The sequence below is a fragment of the Mytilus edulis genome, chromosome 1 (assembly GCF_963676685.1).
Source record: "Mytilus edulis chromosome 1, xbMytEdul2.2, whole genome shotgun sequence".
NCBI classification, from domain to species: Eukaryota; Metazoa; Mollusca; class Bivalvia; order Mytilida; family Mytilidae; genus Mytilus; species Mytilus edulis.
The window spans coordinates 98,873,189-98,895,771 of record NC_092344.1 but is presented as its reverse complement, the minus strand read 5'-3'; the positions used below and the strand labels follow the sequence as shown (position 1 = coordinate 98,895,771).

Below are 22,583 nucleotides of genomic sequence, written 5' to 3'. Positions count from 1 at the left end.
CAGTAAAACTGAGTATTCTTGACATGTTTAAAACATGGTATGACATTAGAAAAATTAGAAAAATATAAAAATATTTTTCGTCTTTCAAGGTCGTGCCATTATCAGTAGAGGTTTGTTGTATAAAGTATTTTGAATAGGAAACATTGACAAATCTACCGAGTATTGCAAAAAATATTTTATCAAACGGCCAGTAGTGTTAAGTGCTTGCTACTTTTGTCCACTTAAAGACAATTTCATATCACTGAAAAATCACACAACATTAGCGGATGTCTTGCTTTTCAATCCTACCAATTTATGACATAATTTGTTAAGTAGTTGGTCTTCCTGCCATTTGAGGTATATTCAAAGTATAAAAAAGCTTCTGTTTGTTCTTTCTGGCTGATGTTAGAAAGATATGGGCTGTTTATGATATTAAGCTAGGTGAACCATCTTGTAAGTTATCTATTTAGTTTTATTTGAGATTTTTAAAGATATCTGTGTTCTATAATTTTGTTAATCTTTTAATAATCTTTTAACTTTCTATGTCAATATGAAAAAATATTTATGCATGGCTCCTGGGTAATTTGCATGAATTAACATCTGTTTGGAAGTTCAAAAACACGACCTAATCTGAAAAATTAAAAGCACATTATACAGCAGGAAATGTTTGTGTTGTGATCTAATCTACTATCCCAAAGGAAGCGAATATTTAAGAATATGTACATGTGTTATTCTGTTGATCCGTATTATCGGTTAATTAATTATTACATGTATCAAAAATACAATGTATGTGGTTATGCTAACATATTAATCACACAGGGCTCTCTACCCGTCTACCATCTGGAAACTTCTGGAAATAAGGGATTAATTTACCTAATCATTGGTCCAGACGTTGGTCATTGGTCCTCAATCCCGCCTCTTATCTAATTGTGATCATACTAACAGTATGACACACGTGCATGTACACAATCATTCACTAGTATCGGCTTTCACGCGCGTCCCATATATGGAAGTGATGCTGCGCAGTTGAACACTGTGAGTCTCCTGGCATTATCTTGGGAAGTGATTTCGTACATATATTCTGAAGAATCTCACGTTTCTACGATAACCAATCTGATCTAAGACTATTTATAAACCAACCCTGTTTGGCTTAGATGTTGAAAATGTGTGTACAGTGAGAGACAAGCCGGCTTGTTACAAAACATCTCCCTTTTCCTTGTCAACTCTTGGAGTACGGACGGGACCTGACTTTTGACCACCGGAACTGACTTTCGGATTGACTATAATAATAATAGTAAGTTTTAATAACCACTTTTAAATTAATTCAAACTTGAACTGTAATTATTTGGAACTTTATTGCATTGGTAATGCAGTTTTGATTGGCATGATAAAGGTGTTATCAGACAAATTTGTAAACAAAATGTTATTACACTGCCAATCAAATTATTAATTTTAATAGTTTTGAATCTGAGAGTTTTGATGAAATCAACATTTTTTATTAAAGACCGTGAAACAATTAAATGAACAGTTTTAATAGTTTCAATAATAAACATTGGAACTGTTTACTTTTTCTTATTTTTCTTTCTCTTCGTTACTTTTTGTAGATAAAATTTAGGTTTTTAATACAAGTACATGTTAAATGTATGATCTACAAAAACAAATTTTGTTCCACCAAGATAATTTTTTATTTGTTAAACACTTGTTTGATTTCGTACTTATTATGACTTTCACAAAATGACTTCAGGGAAATGTTTTGAAACAATATAATGCAATACAAATGCATTTAACAAAACAAAACAAAAAATGTGGGATCGAGTGTGGGATGAATATTCTCTGACGGATAGTTTTCCCTACGGTGAAAATAAAAATAGCAATCCTCTGGATGTAATTCATCAGTAGGGATAAACTTCAAAGATTTAAAGACGATGATGGGAGATTTTAACGACCGTTACTGGCTATACAGCCCTCGTACAGTTGAGTGTTTTTAAAAGCCGAGTAACACTTGAGAAGCTATAAGTGACAAAAGGGCCGGATTTAAGAGTGGTGCACATAGGTTAAATTGGTTAATTAGTCTCTTAATCTGGCTCAGTCATCTTAATCTATAGCATAGCAATGTGTACATACTACAAAAAACATCTATTATCATGTGCATACAGTTTAGGATCAAACGATGTAGTCTGCTGTAGTGTCAGCTAAGCAGCTATATAAGGGTTGACAACTTTTGACAGATTGGCGCGATATTTCATCTAGAGTTATTGCCCTTTTTCTGTATAATTCATGTAGTAATATCACTTCTGGTATTTTCCTATATTTCTAGTTCACATTGGGTTGGTATGAACAAAAACTTCGGTTAAGCAAGGATTTGTATAGTATACTATACAAATCCTTGGGTTAAGTAAAAAAATAAGTTGATACAAGAAAGAAATTATATATGAAGTATCTATATCACAAAAAAAAATGACAAAAGACATCCATAGACTAAGTCAAAGTGAGTGGAGTTCTGGATTGATTGATACTAGATTTCTGTACATTCATACTTATTGGTTAATTGGCTATAGAGAGTGTTTGTGCAATATATCTAGCCATGGTTAGGTTGAGAAGTACTTTCTTAAGTTTCGTCTGGAAACTTCGCACAATAATCACCAAAAATTAGAATGCAATGTATTAACAACCGGAAATCATAAACGGCATATGGTTATGATTAGTTCAGTTGACTCTTATTTGTTCTACACATATTTTCTTCATAAGTGGTCTTAATAACAAAGTGACTTTAATCAATAAGCACGTCATGATAAAAATCATACTGAGTAATGAATAAATAATTCGAAATATGCCACAAGATGGATACTACTGATCAAGACAACAAACACATATTACATAATGGATATATATACTTATGTCACATATTAAAAAAAACCACACACACACACACAAGCAACGATGACAATACATTTTACTTTAAAACACAGACGTTACATTATACATAAAAATTAACATGTGAATGGATATATAATGAATATGTGAAAATAAAAAATAAAAGTTGTCTTTCTTATACCAAATCGGGTAATACTGCTTGACATCTAAATCGTCAGAGCAAGCACTGAACTAAATTCTAATTCTGGTTATATAATCATATCAGGATAATTCCTGTATTTCTGATATCTACGTACAGTTTAATACAATGTTCAAATGTCTTATAAATATTCAAAATATTTAAAAGATATCGTCTTATTTCTTACATAGAGATATTGATCTATACTCAAAGACAAAAAACTACAGTTTATTATTGAAGAAGACGCCTATTGTTTATGGATTCAAACCGACCTTCATCTTTGTCAGTTTTTTTGTGGGGCTCGTTTAACTCAATCTTAAGTGCTTTTTCTGTGGTGTTTTGTTTACTGCTGTTTGTCTGTCTGTTATATTTTTTGTTGTCATTGCATTGTCAATTTGTTTACAGCTTTTGAGTTAATAAATTCCTCTGGCATTTTTCTGCCTCCTTTTTACCAGTTAGACTTACAAAACAGCCGAAATACATCTAACTAAAATCCCAGAATTACAACATTAATTTGAAAAACAAACACCTGTTTAAAATGGCATGTTTCACATTAAGTACAAGGGAAAAGTAAATTGATGTGTAGATGCTGATAAAAGTAAAACTTAGAATCTATCGGTTTTCATCAATCTGCACCAGCCTATAATGTAAACTCCCAACCTTTCATCAGATTAAAATGAACATCTTAAAGTAAGCATTGATATTTTTACTCGATCTTATCAAATGACGAATGGTTCTCGCATATGTACTGACATCATTTACCGTGAATTTTCCATGTTTCAGAATCGTTTTCTGTAAAATCTACGAGAAAAGAACAATACTTTAAACTCAAATTTCCTGATTTCCATAAGGCAAGAACGTATATTTTTTTCTATGAACATAATTATACTTGATCATTCTACAAAATCTCACCGTATGTTGATGCAGATATTTATTGTTTTATTTTCGTGGTTTCGGCTTGTTTTTTTCATCAACATATACATCACATCTCCTTATTTCATATCTAATTACACACAATCAAGTTTTAAAATAAATGCCATACTAAGTGATAATTTTCATAATCCGATGCAATAAAGTCATCTTTTCAGATGTATTTTGCTAATTCCCAGTACTATATATAGACCAACTCAGATCAGATTTATCCCTACACAACCGTAGCCGGGGGGAGGGGGTCGAGGGGGTGAACCGTTCGTGCGAACCCTTCTGAAAATAAATAAGCACTATTAAAGTCGACGTTCTGTCATGTCTGTTTGTATTGTAACTGTCCAAGTTGAGTGTAATTGGATCGAACCCCCTCTCCCCTTTTTGGAAATTCCTGGCTACGGGCCTGCCCAATATTCTTGTATTTAATAATGTAGTGACGAACTTGGATTTCAGTGTCTGTATAGAACAGCTTGTGAAACTGTAATAATAAATGTCCGAATCCCTTGAAAAACTGGTCACTTATTGCAACTATTGTTTTTTCTCTTAATTATTTAAGCATTGTACAGCATAATTTATAGAATTACTTTTATATTGTTTCATTGAGCTTCTTATCATTGAAAAACTAATTGTCAGCGGCTCAATGGAGAGGGCCTGGGTGTTGAAATGAGCCTATCCTTTTTCATATATCTTATAAATAACATAGAATTAATGATGAAAATCAGGTTAAAACTATAATGTTAAACATACCCCTCCCCTTTTAAGTGTCTAGATCCGCGATAAAACTTTCTATACTGTATGGCCATACGTACATGTAGTTGCTGATTCTGTTTGACGGTACAAAAATTAAAACAGAGCACACAAATAACTTCTTATGTAAATTTGTACTTATAACATTTTCTTGGACACACCAGTTCTATCAGGGTGACAAAGTAAAAAAAAAGAAATTTGGGTGTCCCGAATTTTTTCAACTTGAGAGAACTGTCTATGGAAGTTGGTTCCTTGCATGCATACTTGTGAGACCTCATTGTCTGAGTTCAGATGACTTTTTTTTTTAGCTGGTGTGTTTCTCTTACACTGCCACAGACAAATATTTTTCTATATACCTTAATATAATATTGTTATATAAAGGTATATAGTGGGGAAAAAATCTGAGACAAGTGCTTTTGTACACTGGGTAAACCGTGCTCAGGGTACATTAAGGCAGCAACCATTTGATTTTCTTGGAGGGGCTATGGTTTTTTTTGGGAAAAAAAGTTTGTTTCCAGTTTTTGGAGAAAAAAATAATTTGCTTTTGATTCTGAGAAAAAAAATTTGTTTTGTTTCACCCTCAGCTGCCACTATATGTAATGCTAAAATTGAAAGAAAAAAAATGTTTTTCGCCGCAGGCGGAAAAAAAATTTGTCCAGAAAAAAACCATAGCCCCCCCCCCCCCCCCCCCCCCCCCCCCCAGAAAATCAAATGGTTGCTGCCTAACTTATTTGTTTTCAATCCATACAGTCAGTCAGATAAAGGCATACAATAATACCAAAATGTAAGATCATAACTACCAGTTTAATTATTATTCGTGTAATCGTGACACAAATTATTAATTATCAACTTGTGTTATAAGTACAATTTCACGTTTTCACATTCCTTATATATGAGTGGACATTTCCTAGTTCAAAACAATACACAGTATTAATTTTGTTTACTTTTTAGGTCAATCAGAAGTGATCAAGACCAATATTTTGTGCTGAAGGACCGAACAGGAGCGTCCAAATTTAGCGCCCACCTCAACTTTTTGAATTATTCATTTTAAAACCATTCGAGCGTAAAACACCTATATAAATCAACCATGGCTGAAAGCGAGGCACAATATTACGACGAGGACGAGGACGAGGAGATGCCTTTGACAGAGAGAGATCTCGCAGACGACGCACAGTGGAAATTAATTCAAAAGAATACCTTCACAAGATGGGCAAACGAACATTTAAAAACAGTAAATAAAACAATAGCAGATCTTGAAAATGACTTTTCAGATGGATTAAGATTAGTTGCATTAATTGAAGTTTTATCCGGCAAAAAATTTAAGCATGTCAACAGACGTCCCAACTTCAGGACCCAAAAACTTGAAAATGTCACCAGGGTTTTGGAGTTCCTCGAGAGAGATGAAGGGATAAGAATTGTGAATATAGGTAAGACAGCCGCATGTATATTTTGTTTACATTTTTTATGTTTGCCGGTAAACCGGTATTTATCATGACACACCTGTATTGATGATGTGTATTGAATCATGACAGTCAAAGTGAAACTAAGATTTGTTGTACACCTGTTTTGCCCACCTTTGGAAACCAATTATTCTGACAAAACAACATTTTAAGGGACAATTATTAACAATGTTATTATTAACTTAATGACACACACGTGGGTTTTTACCTGTAAACAGGTCATGACGTTATAATTGTTTATACATGTATACTCAATACACAACAATCTATTCACTACACTGCTTATAAAAAAATCTTTTTTTATATGTTATTTAATAACAAAAAAAAAGCTGAAAATTAACTTATATGCAGTTATCACCAGAGATACATATAATGTGTTACTTGTAAACATGTAAATAGCTCAAAGGTGCAATGGTACATATGAATTATTCATAAGTTTACCAGGTTACAATTTGCTGTGAAAGTGTTAAATGCAGATTGAAGTGGGTCATATAGGTGTGTCAATAACTCATACATTATACATTATTGCCCAAATAAACATGATAAAAGTATATTCTTGTATTGAAAATGCACAACATTTTTGCAAGGTTTGCAATTTACAAGCTTTAGGTCATAGCAAAATCTAAGGTTAAGGCATTCTGATATTATTTTACTGATTTTGTCTGCCTCCACTGCTGATAAAAAAGCCTTTATTTCATATTTATGGACTTTACTTTATTTGTTTTGAGATTTAAAATTGAAAAGGAACTAGCAGTTAAAAGAATTTAATTAAAGTTTGAAACTGATCCTCAACCAGTTTCTGTTTCAGGTAACAGGACATAAATTACCTGTGCCCTTCAATTTTATATCAGTCTGACAAGTAAATTCCTTCATGACCCTTAAGGTGGGTGTATAAACACTGCTAATAAAATTTGATGTCTATAGCAATTTTTAGGTCCAAGCAAAATTCAATTGCTTTCAAGATTTCAAGTATTTTCTCAAAGTTTAGTATTGTGATGAAATTTTATCTTAGTAAGCATTCTTTTTTCATGTTTTCTTAAGAAAAGACATTTTGGATGAAGATTGAAAAAAAAAAAAATTCAAATGTTCAAACTTCAAAAGATAGTATCTCCTTTCCTTTTAATGCACTGCACCTTTATACATTGTAACTGTTATAGATTGAACTTCCTATCTTCTTCAATTCATTCCATGAATGAACATTTGTTTTCTCATGACTGATTTAGTTCAAAAATCAAGATGTTTAAAGTTTATCAAATAGCTCATTTTTCAATGAAAGGTTTCATATCATAGATGGTCTCATTCAAGTAAATAGATCTGGCCATTTTGTTGAATAATGTAAAGGGTAAACAACACCTATTGTATAACAATATCACATGTCAAACGTCTTAACTTTGCCTTATACTATATAGTATTTTTGTAATAAAATACATCAATAGTAAACAGATTCCTTTTACCTTTCATTGCCACAAATAAATTATAAAGGATAGAATTTGATGGACCATAGATCTATGGAATAAGTTGTTTCATTTGGTTTAAAATGCGAACTGTCAGTTTCTTATAGACTTTACTGCATGCGAATCAACTTATTGTATTATTTGGTTAAGTTTTAATCTTGTTTACGGTCTTTCTTGTCTGACAAAACTCTTTTAACTGAGTTCCTGTTTTTAGAAAGAATACCCTTCTCCCCTGATACAAAGATTTTATTGTTGTACATGTGTATCATGTCAGGAGGATAGTATATTTTGTTATGGAAAACAACAGGAAGTGCACATGACAATACTTTACTATCCAGGGTTTTATGAAGATTTATAGATATAAAGTGTAGGCTCAACTAAACAATACATCAAAGATAGGTTTGTCTTTTCAATGCATGTCAGTGGCCTGCAAGAAAGAAACATCAATCCTGTCAATTTCTCTTATTATTTTAATATCTAGACATTCATGTTACATATCACTGAGTTTCTTTGAACTGTAACCCTAATTGACAAATTATGTGTGTATAAACATCTGTGGTGGGAAATATAGCCATTAGTGATGGTACATTTGTAGGTATTACATGTATCCTATGAATGGATTTACTGACTGTGTTAAGTGTGAGGTAGCCTGTCATTTAGTGATCTGGTCACTGTCATAAAATACTATTATTTAACAATAAAGAGTTGTTTGATGGCCTGTTTAAAACTCATAAAGACAGATATATTACTACCTCTTATTACTTTTAAATGCTGATTTAGTTTGAATTAGACCCCCAGTTGTGTAAGCAAATAAATAGTTCTTCATTTTATGTCACTGACTTAAAGTAACTACTATCTTTTTTTATAATATTGAATGATATCTAAATTATAATGATAGACTAAAACACTATTGTAATAATGTAATAATATTCAAACATGATAACTTTTGATTTTACACTTAAAAACACTATTGTCATAATATTCATACATAATAACTTCTTATACTAAACTAACACACTATTGTCATAATATTCAAACATAGTTACTTTTAATACTAGACTAAAACATTATTGTAATAATTTTCAAACATAGTAACTCTTAATACTACAAATAGAATAAAATGCTGTTTTGCAATGTAATCAATAGTTTGGTACTGTGTGCATTAAATTTATGATACTCTTTTTATTTGTCACCACAATGGTTTCAATTCATAAATTAGAATTAGTGTATTCATACAATTCTGATCTGTTGATCACTCTGACAGGTTTAATATCTAGAATATATAAAAAGGTGTGTCTGTATTTAAGCTTTTTCTGTGTATACATGTGTAAAAGTAAAACTTAGTCTGACATCAGACCTCAGATCTTCAATAAAAATAATGTTTTGTTGGTTTATTTAAAATATTTGCTTTTAGCAGTAAAAGCTAAAATGATTTAAAACTCTAGTACATAATAGATTTAAAAAGTGTTGTTAGGTTAACTTGTGACATGCAGTCAGGAAAAACTATAATTTTCTTTTTATTGCGGATGAGGTTCTCTTCCTTGATCCCTTTTGATCTACCTGAGATATCGGTATCATTTATTGAGCATTCTTTGTGATGTCCTCCTCCCCCTTTTTCTGCTTTGTTATAGTCAGCATCTACATGTACATGTATGCATTTATCAAGCTGTCATGTCAGACAAATGGTGCACCACCCGATATATTGTTTTGTCTATCATTTACCTGGTACTAATTGGGGAAAGTGACGTAGGACTTTGAATGATTAGGTGTTCTCATATAGAATGATGACACAACAATGCATCAATGTGCACGTGTAGAAATAAAATGACAGAAATAGACTCAGAACTTTGGCAAGATCTGATTACCAGTATCATTTGCATAGATCAGCAAAATTTCAGTAATACATGTACCTACATGTATCGTTCATTTAGTTTTGATATTATTTTTGTACCTTAAATACTCAAGTTAGTAACATTGAAGAGACTTTAGTCACCTAACTAGCACCCAGTAGCCACATTTATTTTGGAACTATAGCTTATAGTTTTTTTTTCTTCAATGTTGGTTGAAGGTAATGGTTTTTCCTTAGCCTATGTACAGTGTTCATTATTTTCCTTGGAGAGCACATCGATCACTCCTGTGTTGATTTGTTACATTATTTATAAACTATACAGTAATTAATTACAGTGTATAAAGAATAATAAAATACCATCTGGTATAAATCTAGGTACAACACTGATCTGTCAAAACCAATTCTGGTAATAATGCTGACAGGGCATGCGCAGATCATCAAATTCTAGAGAGGACTTTTCAGGAAGAGGTAGCTGAACAAGATAAGCGTTGGAAGATTTTGTAAAATACCTTTAATGGAAGTATCTACAAATTATAACACATTCTCTGTATGATTGCAAAGTAGTATACTTTAACTACTCCCCTAGCAGACATCAAGTTGTAACATTTTTGAATATCATTAAATCAACTTTTTTTGTCAACTTTTTTTGTCAACTTTTTTTCCGATTGGAAGTTGACAAATTTCTGAGGTCTAGAAGAAGACAGGTCAAGATTAAATCAACTTTATACCTGAGTTTTTTTTTAAACTTAAAAGCTCATAGGGAGTATACCTGGATGTATTTTTCTAAATATTGTACTGTGACCTGTGTAGTAAAAGTCCTATAGGAAAAATAATATCGTTTAAAGTCTTCGATAAATATTTTGGTATCTGTGATTGAAAAGAAAAAAATCCCTCATATCCCAGTGTGACTCAAAGTATTTTAATCGACACCTTAATCTGTTTGAGATTATATAACTTTTACTTTAATATCATAATAAGACTGCACAGTTGGATTAGTCTCTGTCTTTTGATATTTTTAATTTCAATTCAGACTGCATACTTTGAATCTAAGAAAGGTTTTTGTCCACCATTAGTGTTGAGGAAGTTACATACATGTATGACAGGTGGCTAATCAAACACTCCCATTAACAGACAACTTCACCTTATTTCACTTCTACCTTATTTGTATAGACCATTTTTTTATCCATGACAAGTGGACTTAAGTGTCTTGGTCAGTTATATCAATACTTTTATAATTGAGGAGCTTTAAGAAGATTACTTAACATGCTTAAAGGAATATTTAGTTACAGAAGTTTTAAGTGCCAATATCAGCATTTTGACTGTGGGATAATTTAGATTATTTATTTTAGCAAAGGGGTCTGTGACATCTTTTAATAGTTACTACGAAGGTAGTTATTTTTCATTTACAATCACTCCTTGCCTTGCAATAGTTTGAATATGCAAGTCTGAAACATGAATTTGCAATGATTGTTATCAAATTACTCGAAATCTGTACCAAAGACATTTACTGGTTAAAAAACTGCTTGCCTCAGAAACATTGTTATTAAAGACGTCATTTCTTATTATCAATCATACATATATGTACATGTAATGTGAATATAAATGAAAAAATGTCATAAATGAATTTGTAACATTCAGTGTAATACTTTTCATACCTGTGGCAGGTAAATAGCCCTGTGGCTCCTGTCTAGGATCATTGGTGCAGAAACTAGTAATTCTTGACATTTTATTTAATTACATGATGGTTGTCTTTCACTTTGAAACAGTCTTGTTTGAATATTGGCACATAGCATTTTTTTGCAACAACTTCAGTGTTTTCTTGTTTTTTTTAATTTTTCAGAACTTTAATCCTGCAAAAGAACAGGATTGGGAGGTTTACCGCAATGTTTTTTTTTTGTGTTTGTGGTGGCTGTCTTTTTCCTTATCTTTCTGCTAGTTACTTTGAATTGATTTAGCCTTGTATTAAAACAAACAAACCTCAGGCCTACAGATCATACTGATTTGACATTAAGAGCTTATTTTTGGTCCATACTTGTACTGAGATACATGTTATAAATTCTAAAAGATATTCAATATCCAAACAAATTTGTGACACAATCTTTAAACCTTTACCATCATATTAAAGTGTATGTAATTTGTAAGTGAGATTTGTGAAATAAAACTTGCCATCTATGTTATGAATCACAGATTGATGTTAAAACTAGTATAACATTGAAATATGAAACACACTTCATTTCTCATGTCTACCCATGCATATAATGACCAAATTTGGCAGAAACTGAATGAATAGGATATAATAAAATGTTCCCCTATATATGGACTACATCCCATAATAATAGTCGGGTAGCTTGGATATAATCAACATAATCACCTACATATTGGAGCAGGTTTCTGACATTGATCAGGATTTATTAATCCTTCTAACGATTAATCTGTCTTTATCAGTCTTTATAGGATGACATATGATAGAGACAGAGATACTGTCACATAAGTAGGGTATTGTAGGGAAAATAAGGTGGATATAATTGCTTGAAGGACCAAACCTAACTAGCTAATCTTGTTTTAATTTCTGCAGTTTACATTTGTGTTATGGTTCGTTTACAAGCTATAAAAATGTTGTAACATGACTGGATGGTGCAGGAAATAAGATGTTATACAAGAGCCCACCCATTAGGTACAAGAAATATAACATGATCTTTATTGATGGTGTTTGTTTGTCATGTTCTGTCAGGGAATTTAATCCAATTCACATATTTACTCAGGATTTGGTTGCATGCTGCAATAGGCCAATTATTTTGTTAATGGATATCCTCTAACATAGACAACTTTGTAACCAATCTTCCTTTACACAAGATGTATTTGATTTAAAGCTTCAATGTGATGGATTTTTGAAAAGGGGATTGGAACTCTCAAAACTGAATAACTTTTTTGGAATTTTTGCATCACAACCTTAAAAAAAAACCCTCAAAATCTAAATCTGATGGACATAAAACACCAATTGACCCAAAGAAAAAGCACAGATGAAAAAATTAGTACACTACACAAAAGATATCCTGCATATAATGAACCCACTAAAAACTTTTCTGAGACTGAAGATGAAAGTTCCAGAATGGGATGTATATAGTGGTAAATGAATGAGATCAAAATAAGTTCAATGAACGGCTTATTTCACAGTATATTTCATGTTAGACTAAACAAATGGTAATTGTATTCTGGACTCAGTAAGGTGTAACAAGTAGTTAATCAACACATAATGGATATGTGTGTGTATACTTAATATTAACCAAATTACTGAAATATACAATGATATAGATGAGCTGATGCATCACTAAGGAAAGACTGTGTACGACCTTGAGACTTGGCAGGGAACCAGATCTCTCTTATGTTTGCATGTTTTTCTCCTTGGGTTTTGATGGTTTTGTTTCAAGCAGTCAGAGCATTCCTATACAAAAACAGACATTTGATTTGCTGGAGAATATTACATCAATAAATACACTACAGAATCATACATTACAGCAATATTACGTAGTTGTTGATACACATTTCCTCACAATTTGTCTGAATCCCCAAAAGCACTATTTTGATATGCTTGATGTGCAACTTGTATTGCAAAAACTGATGATCAAGCAGCTTTAACAAAATGGGAAAGTGATTATCATTCAGTTTTCTTCTGATTTAATCTACAGTTAGATATATAACCTATATTTTAACGAACCAAAATCAGTTGATAAGAACAATTTTTTTTTAGAATAATGGTATCTCTAAAAGTTAAGTGACCTGAAATTTCACTATTTTATTTTTTAGCTATGCCATATGGAGGCGTTCTGTTAAATTCTTCTGCATACATAAAGTTTCAAGTATATCCAAACAGATAAATCATGTGAACTTAAAAAGCTCCACCTAGATTTTTGAAATATAAATGGCATGTGGAAACCTAGATTTGTAAACTTAAATGAATTTTTTATCAGTTTGTTTACTCAAAAGGATTATGTTAAAAAAAGATTTTTTGGAGATAAATTATATTCTTAGGTTAATTTTAATATTACATAGTAATTGATAGACAGATTTAATGGTTGAATTAACAATATTTGCAGAGGCGGATTTAGGGGAAGGCCCAGGGGGCCCGGGCCCCCCCTTTTTGGGAAAAAATTTGGTTGCTTATATAGGGAATCATTGAAATCCGCCACTGATTTGTGAAATTGTTCCAGGTTCTGTTAGAACTAGCTATAGTTTTACCATTTCAGCTATTTTGGTAACTAATAAGTCTCAGACTGAATTATTTTTAACTTGTCTACCAACATTCTAAAGTCTGGTTAAACTGAGGATAAATCTTATTATTACATTGATAAGAAGTAAGATGTATTTGTGTTCTATTTTATGTATATGATAGGCCTTTATACAAATGAAAGAACCGAACCTAGTGTTTCTTAAATCACTGATTATTCCAAATGGTCACTTAAAGAGGAAAAAATAGGTGAGGTACCTAATTAGTCCTATTTTCATATGACAAATGATGCCATAAGATGATGTACAATAATTCTTGTTCCAAACCTTAAATTTGAACAGCAGATTTTATGATCAGTCCCCCAAAAATAAGGTTGAAGTTCAACCTTGTATAAATCTGTTTGACAATTTTTTTAGAAGGATGAGTTGAATTATTGGCCTTAAAAATTAACTCAATGGATAGACCTGGGTTCATTGATAATATAAGGGTTTGATTAATTGACAGATAGATGGATGATGGATGGATGTGAAATTTCCAGTATCAAATATTACATTCTCCTCATAGATAATGATGACATGCTAACATCATCTACTACTTGCTGGGATTTATTTAAAAATGATAGTTACCAAGGTTAGCCTGCTTGAAGACATTCAAGCTTACATGCACCAATAGTTCTTACTGAATACAACCAACTAAGCTTTTTGTTGGAAGTACCAATTTATGAATTTCAAAGTACTCCTGTTTCTAGTATAACCCTCATCAGGTATGCTCAGGGACCAAAAGTTTGAAATCCAATGATTTGCCTAGTGATAAGGTTTGGAATATCATTGACATTTTCCAGTAGACCATTGTAATAAGATGGGTATGCTGAGGACTCAGGTCTTGTGAGATTTCCTGTGTTGCACTTTTATGTTTAACTACAATTTTCATCTCGATACAGATCATTTTGAAGGCTATAAAAATAAAGTGACCAATAATGACTAGCTGTTTTATTTTGAAGTTTAAGAAATCTCTTTAAATTTCATACTTGATCGACATATATTTTTATTTCCGTTTTTGGTGTCAGAGTACAAGGAGATTATTGTTTCTCATCTTTTCATTAAAGGATCTGGTGTTGTAATTTGTGTTATCTCGATACAACCATATTCTAGCTATGGTAAATAGCTACATTGTTTCTTCCAAATATTTGCATTGACCTATGTATATCCACACAGATTGGTATAGTTGTATTTTTAGAGTTGAAGTCAGTGTGAGGCACTTAGTTTACAAGGTGTTTCCATTTTCATTGTTACTAAAACAATCTTAATAAGCATTTCTGCTTTGTTTATTTAACTCTCGCCCATATGTACTTCTCTTTGAGATACAATGTTGATAGCTCTGGATTCATACAGAGTGATGATAGGAAGATGTCTTAAGAATGTATACTGCACTTGATAAAACTCTGGAAGGAATGCACCAACCATAGTTGTTCCCTTTTATATAGGTACTTTGTTGTGTATTAGTCTAATGTATGGGCTGAGTTTTGCTAAAGCATGTGAAAATGCATTTTTTACCTTTCAATATAATTTATTCTAATTTCATAAGTTATATGACTAGCCTACATTGATTGGTAAAATCTCTTCTCTCAGATGTATCCAAATTAAGTTGGGTGTTACTGAAGGTCATTTCAACTACAAATATTCTGAATGTTAATTTGAGAGAACATTTTTTACCAAAGGAATTCCTCAGCATGACAAATTTCAGGCTATAAACTATTTTTCAGTGCATTGAACATGTGTTCTTTTTTTATTTGCTCTTGCTACATTTATGATTACAACCTACATACATTGTTGTGCAATTTGTACCTTCATCATTGATTTCTATTCAACAAGGGGGGCCTCTGTTTCAAAGTGGTCTAAGTAGTTTGTTCATCTTCTATTTCACAAGCTTTTCATCATTTGAGTTGTGAGTTCAAACTGTGCATTTGACTCCAATCTTAATTATTGACTAGGATTGTCAGTTTTCCTGCAGAATTTCTGTGATTCTCTCAGGCTTCCTCCACCAATAAAAACTAACCTCCACAATATAGCCAATAGTGTTTAGAGGGTACAGGGCATAATCTTCTTGTGTTTTATGAACAAAGTGAAGATGAATATCAAGAATCAGTTCTGATTTCAGCAGCTTTCAAAAACAGATGTTGACTTCTCTGTAGAAATGACATGCTTAAATGTATTACTAATCAGTGACCTCCTGTCATAACTACAAAAATAGTTTCAGACAGATACTATTACATTAAAACAAACTGCTGACTGTGCTCCTCTACTGTATGAACTATAACCTTTAACATTTTTAAATGTCCATTTAAAGTAAAGTGGTATTTAAACAGTGTTATTATTGTAGTGGTTACATATATGTTTACAAATGAATTAGGATTTGGAAGTTGTTGTTTGCAGTGATTCATGTCTCTATCTCACTGTCACTGCAACTGTTATCTGAATAACTTTGTACAATGTGTTAAACACATAACTACTTTGCTATATGGTCATCAGTAAAGAACTTCTATTGATTTATTAGGCTCTTTTCCTTATTGGTCCCTCTTATTTATTGTAGTTTTTTTTTGCATTCCTTGATGATTTATTGTTTTGTTTATCATATGTGTAACATATCAGAATAATGGAAAGTTTCCATGTTTACATAATAATCAGTGATAATGCAACTTCTGTTAATCACAGTGAGTGAGTGACTCTTCAAGTGTTATTTGAAGCCAACAAATTCAAAAGACATTGAACTGACTGTTCAGCAGGATAGTACATCTTACCCTTCTGAGTTGACTGAATGCTGCCAATTTGCACTTTATTGCAATAAAAAATATTACTTGAAAAAATGAAAATATACCGATTTATTCTCAAAGTACATACACAAGGATGGTATTCATCCTTAAAAGGTTAATCAGTCTAGTGCTCTACCTCATGTAAACCTCATGTTTAGATAGATATACAATATTTTGACTGGGAGTGGGAAAATTAACCATCTATTAATCATATGCATGTATGGTTACAACATTGTTATCTGACATGCATTCATTAAAAATTATGTAAATGTAGACTGCTTTAACTTGCATAGTTATACTGAAAAGGGCATTTAATTTTATTCATTCAGTTTGAAAATGTAAGGTCATTAACCTCTTATTTAAAAAAAATAGTAACTGCTTACATTAATTTTTATTGGAATGAGGCAAAGTTAAAAACAGAAAATCAAGTATTTTGATTCTGCTTCTTCTTATGTATTGTATGCCCTTCAGAATCTATTTAGGGTACTTACACTGACAAGTGTTGTGTGATTATAAAGGATACTTGAAACCTTGAATTTTAAGTATTGTCCATAGTTATTTTAAATGCTTTGGGCAACATTTGACCTAAGACCCTGTATTAATAAGCATGGACTATATCCTACAGCAGAATGTAACAGTTTATACAAAGCCTTAGAAATTTTGCTTTCAGTAATTTAAACCCACTAAATGAAGGAGTAAATAACAATTTAATGTACATTCTTTAAAGACTTTAGTGCAAATAGTTGATAAGTTAATTGAGATAATCAAATTCCGTATGGGTTACACATTTAAGGAAATGCTCAATATGTTGAGATATTTAATTAGTTGGTGTAAAAGTGCGTACACATAAGATATCTAACAAAACACGTCTTACTCATAAACCAAATACCTAAATATTATGACGCGTTTGTCTGCATTAATATGCACAGTGGTGGTATAAATATTTGGCTCAGATAGAAAGTGGGGGTGGGTGAAAATTAAGATGTAAAATTAATTTACAGGTAATATAGATAAAATATGATACATTACATTAAAAAATAACAGGTCTGCAGGAATTTGTACTTGTCTCAGAAGGATTACAATCAAAATTTATTTATGTACTCGAGTGTAGGAGTTCTGATAAAATTTGATTTTAATGGACATAACTGATTACCAAGGGTTATTTCAGATAATGTTTTTTTTCTCAAATATTTAAAAAATCTTCCTGAAAAAGAAAAGAATTTAATAAAAGATGTTTAGCTGTGAAGAAAGTTTTCCTGTATTTTGTTGATAGATTGATAAAGATGATGTATTTTTTAAACATTGAAATAATGATTGACCATCAAAAGGATTTTTAGGAAGTGAAACTTTATTTGTTTATTTGAGACATTTGCCACTTGCATGTGCTAAAAGACCATGCTCAGGATTTATTGTCAGTCTTTTCAGAGACAGATTTAAGGAGGGGAGGGCATGACTGGAGTGACCCCTCTTAGGCAGTCAGTGGGCCCCTCTTATGAAAATTTATCCATCTGCCACTACTTCCCGAGGATGTTTGTTCATTTACAGTGAAATTCTATTGCATCAACAGGCAAGTAGTAAACAAATTTACTGGCCATCAAATAGGTAATATTTTGTCCTGAAGGGGTATTGATTTGAGTATCATCATTCCCTTCTTGTCAAATGTCATAGCCAGCCTTTATAATTATTTCCTTGGACAAATAAGATATAAAACAATATGGGTTTCCTGCTGTTCCTTAAACTATGAAGAGATGTTAGATATATTGAGCTAACTACCCATGACAACCAAATATGAACATTTAGCAACACCTCTTTGAGATTCTGTCTGACAGTTCATCATGATAACAGAATATTTTACAAGGATGGCCAGGTTATTGTCTGAAACTGACTTAGCCGGGTTATTGTCTGAATGGAAGGTAGTAAACTGACATGGACATTAGATTAGAGTTATCATGACTTCTGTAGAAATAAGACATATTTTGTTGATATGTTTACTATAAATCATCTGCTGTTTCCTTTGATTTATTGGTACTTAAGTGAGAGATGAAAAAATGAGAAGCATTGACATAGTTGAAGTTAAACAGATCAGGATGATCTAAAAAGACAAGAAGTTTATCTTGACAGGGATTAAGAAAGGGAAGGATTTCATTAACAGTACATGTATGATGTGGTTTATCCAATTACATTTTTATAATTTTATCTTACACACTTGATTTGAGCAGTCTGTGACATAAGGGTGGAATGTTTTTTTGAAGTTGGATTTCTATGAAATGAAAATTGCATAGAACTGTATGATGCTATTGTTTGTCTTGCCTGAAAGAAAAGACATGGAAGTTTGATGAGAACCAGATACTAAAGATTATGATGTTTTCTATAAAGTTGTATTACTATCAATACATATTAGTTTGATAACTATTTTGTGGCCCTGTCCCCTAGATCATGGTCTAGCAACTTTGAATTAATTAGCAATGTTGCTGTCCATATGAATAGATTGTCTTTTTTTGAATTTTCTGCCGGCAGGGGATACATATATCTATGTGTCAACAGTTTATTTAAGTTGAATAAGATTTGACGTTGAAAAGTCTTTGAAACCAACACCTTCTATTCCTCAAGGCTATGCAGATCCTTCAATCTCTGAGACTCAGAGTTACATCAAGGCAATCCTGTCAGCCTTTTGTTTTGCCATTTAAAAAAGGAAGGTTTAAACAATTTATCATACTGTTATTATGTAAGTTAATACTTCACAAATAACAAACCCTATTTGAGTCACATTGTAAATATGGCATTTATTAAGTGCATTAACATATGAATTAATGTCAACAAGATTACCTTGATATACACGTCTAAAGAAGGTGGATAGAGTTTTCTCCCTTTGTAAGAAATTACTCATGGTATAGCTGAAACATTATATAAATATTGATATTGGACAAGTACCAGACAAATAAATAGACAGTCTAAACTATTTTGAACTTTAACCTTTTAATGTAACATTTAGTGTTATTGTTTTGTAATTGAAGTTATGGGCTATTATGATTATTCTAAAATAATAATCATATAAAATCAAGTGCATTTTACTTGTATTTTAATGATTCACATTAACTACATCATTACAACCTAGCCTTCGAAGTATACAGGTCATTTACATGTTCATAATGGAAGAAATGAATGATTATATGAGATGCATTGAAAATAAATTGATCACTGCAATGAAAAAAGATAAACTCATCAAAACGAAGCATATTCTTATAGCTATATTTTTTCATTTCAGATTCTTCAGACATAGTAGATAGTAATTTGAAGCTCATCCTTGGGTTGATATGGACCCTTATTTTACATTACTCAATCTCCATGCCCATGTGGGAAGGTGAAGAGCCCGGACCACAGGAAGGTGGCCCAACACCCAAACAAAGATTGCTCAACTGGGTACAAAGTAAAGTACCAGATATTCCTATCAAGAACTTCAACAATGACTGGAACAATGGTAAAGCCATTGGTGCTTTGGTTGATGCTGTTGGACCTGGTAGGTTAAGATAGAATTATAATTGATAAAATTAGAATAAAACAAATGATACCTGTCACTCAGTCATTGAGTAACGAGATATTTGCTGAGTATGACCCAATAAGTATAGATTATCTGGTTTTCTACACATTTGATACGAGAATTACTGAGCGACAGAGCACGGTGATATAGGCGTAGGGAAGAACGATAAGATCACATTTCCAATTATACAATGCAATACCAATACCAATACTTCTTTACCAAGACCCACAAGGGGCAATGAACATAAACAATTATAAAACAAGACATACAGAAACATTCATAAGACATAACAAGGCTTTAAAAAAGTTATATTTAGAGAAAACAGAAATACTGTTAAATTCATTTCAAAATATATATTAATGCCAGGAGAAATGAATAAAAAATGCATTGCAAAACTATTCCAATATCACAACAAAACCAAGGTTATGTGCCTTAAGCTTATATTTATAATTTTTCATTAAAAAACAACAGATTTTAAAATACCACTGTTAGATATTCAGATGTATTGGTATTTTGGTAAAATTAAATATTGATTTCATCCTTTACCTCACAAACTTATTTCTTACAATGATGATATAGTGAAGCTTCAACAGGTTGTCCTTGATTTCAATCATCCTACCCTAGCCATGAGCTAGATTCGTACATTTGGGGGTTAACAATAGGAACAAAAAGGGTTAACATGGCTTTTATGAGTGAAATAGATACAGGACTTCTGAAATGATATACCAAAACATATTAATTTATTCAGTTTATAATGAAAACCAATAAACGAATCAAGGCCTTACAGAAATATAAATGACATTATCCTTGGGCCAAATGAACGCCAGACAGCAGACTGCATATTAGTTCTTTCAGGAAGAATTCAGTTTTAACTGTTTTTTTACAAACTATGAATAAATAAAAGTATGCATCTTTGAAAAAAAAAAACCCACTAAGATACTTATTTCCATACCTATAAATATAAGTCGATAAATATTATTTTTCTTTTTTCAGGTTTGTGCCCAGACTGGGAGGACTGGGATCCCAAGAATGCCAAGAAGAATGCCAAAGAGGCTATGGATGCTGCCGAGAAATGGCTTGATGTTCCTCAGGTATGAAATCCTATAATTAATGTTTATAGAAACCTTCAATTCAAAAATATTCTACCAGTTAGGATTACTGCCATATTTTTTGTCATATGAAATCAAAATTTATACTTCTTCCCCTGGATTGCAGTTGAAGGTGCTATATATTGCATATCAAATGGCTTGATATGAAATATTACATAATGGTTCACGCAGCGTAGAATTGGTGATGAGTAGTCAGGGTCAGGAAAGCACATCACAAGTGACTATGAAGTATGTTCTTGACTATATATATACCTCAGTCCGTCCTATCATCTACTACCTGGATGTCACTTTGTAATTTCAAAGCAAACAGTTAGGGATATAAAACAACCATGATTATTTAAAGTTTATAATGTTAAATTGTTGAGGGTCATAAAAAGACATAAATATTTTGGTGATAAGTGCTTGTTAAGCAAATCAAAATGGCTGAATCTCAGAAGTCTAATAAAAAGGAACAATGGATTTGGACCAAGGAGGAGGAAGAGGAGAGACTTGATGTAAGTTTATCATGTACCTCATTGAACATTTAGATCTAAACATGACTGTATTGTAAAAATTCTGATTCAATTTTAACTAATTTCCTTTATAATTTTGTTTTAGCTCATCAAACCAGATGAAATGACCAACCCTAAAATTGATGAGATGTCCATGATGACATACCTTGCACAGTTCCCCAAGGCTAAACTGAAGCCAGGAGCACCACTCCGTCCAAAACTTAACCCAAACCGTGTCAGAGCCTATGGTCCAGGTCTGGAGCCCAAGGGTAACCAGGTCGGAGCACCTGCCAGATTTACCGTGGAGACATTCTCTGCTGGGTCAGGATCTTTAGAGATCACAGTATTGAATCCTAAAGGCGTAAAAGAACAGGTAACTATAGCTTTAAAAGAAATAAGTTAAAAGAATTATTATCTATTTTTGGATTGTGATGGGGGTATTTTGTTATCATAAAGCCTTTTGGATATTGCAAAGTCTCTTAATTGGTGTAGATTTATATGAATGAAAAACACATTTTAGAAACAGAAGAAAGAAGCAGATAGAAATTTAAAATCAGTTAAGAAAGCTTTTACAAAAAACTGAGCATTTGAAATATAAAGAAAGGAGCACCTGCATACATGAATTCAATTTCAAATCATATTGAATCAAATAAATGAATTTAGTGTTGGTAGTTGATTGTTTTCATATACTAATATCCTATAATTTTGTGTTTCAGTGTGAAGTTGTTGATAACAAGGATAGAAACATGACATACTCCTGTGTATATGTACCCAGCACAGAGGGAGAATATAAGGTAATATACATCATACAATAGAGCTTGAAATCATATAATCTAATCACCACATTTTTTTTTCACAAAAGAACACATTTACCTAACAAAAGTCTTGTCTTAATAGAAAATTTCCAGTCATTAAATCCAACTGTAATGAGGTTTGGAATGACTTT

General features: G+C 31.9%; 1 protein-coding gene across 50 annotated transcripts in view; it reads left to right on the top strand.

Moving 5' to 3' along the window:
• Positions 1–290: 290 nt before the first annotated feature.
• Positions 291–22,583, top strand: part of LOC139496959 (filamin-C-like) — a 68,322-nt gene continuing 46,029 nt past the window's right edge. For 25 of the 50 annotated variants that reach the window (XM_071285413.1, XM_071285385.1, XM_071285395.1 and 22 more), the window contains exons 1-6: positions 669–1,273; positions 5,654–6,129; positions 19,765–20,016; positions 21,031–21,128; positions 21,744–22,010; positions 22,354–22,431. In XM_071285413.1, coding sequence (XP_071141514.1) covers positions 5,790–6,129; positions 19,765–20,016; positions 21,031–21,128; positions 21,744–22,010; positions 22,354–22,431 — 1,035 coding nt within the window. In that variant the 5' untranslated portion in view covers positions 669–1,273; positions 5,654–5,789. Of the gene's footprint in view, positions 433–581; positions 1,274–5,653; positions 6,130–19,764; positions 20,017–21,030; positions 21,129–21,396; positions 21,641–21,743; positions 22,011–22,353; positions 22,432–22,583 lie in introns of those variants that run through there. The other 25 variants (XM_071285434.1, XM_071285424.1, XM_071285212.1 and 22 more) reach the window with 12 other exon arrangements.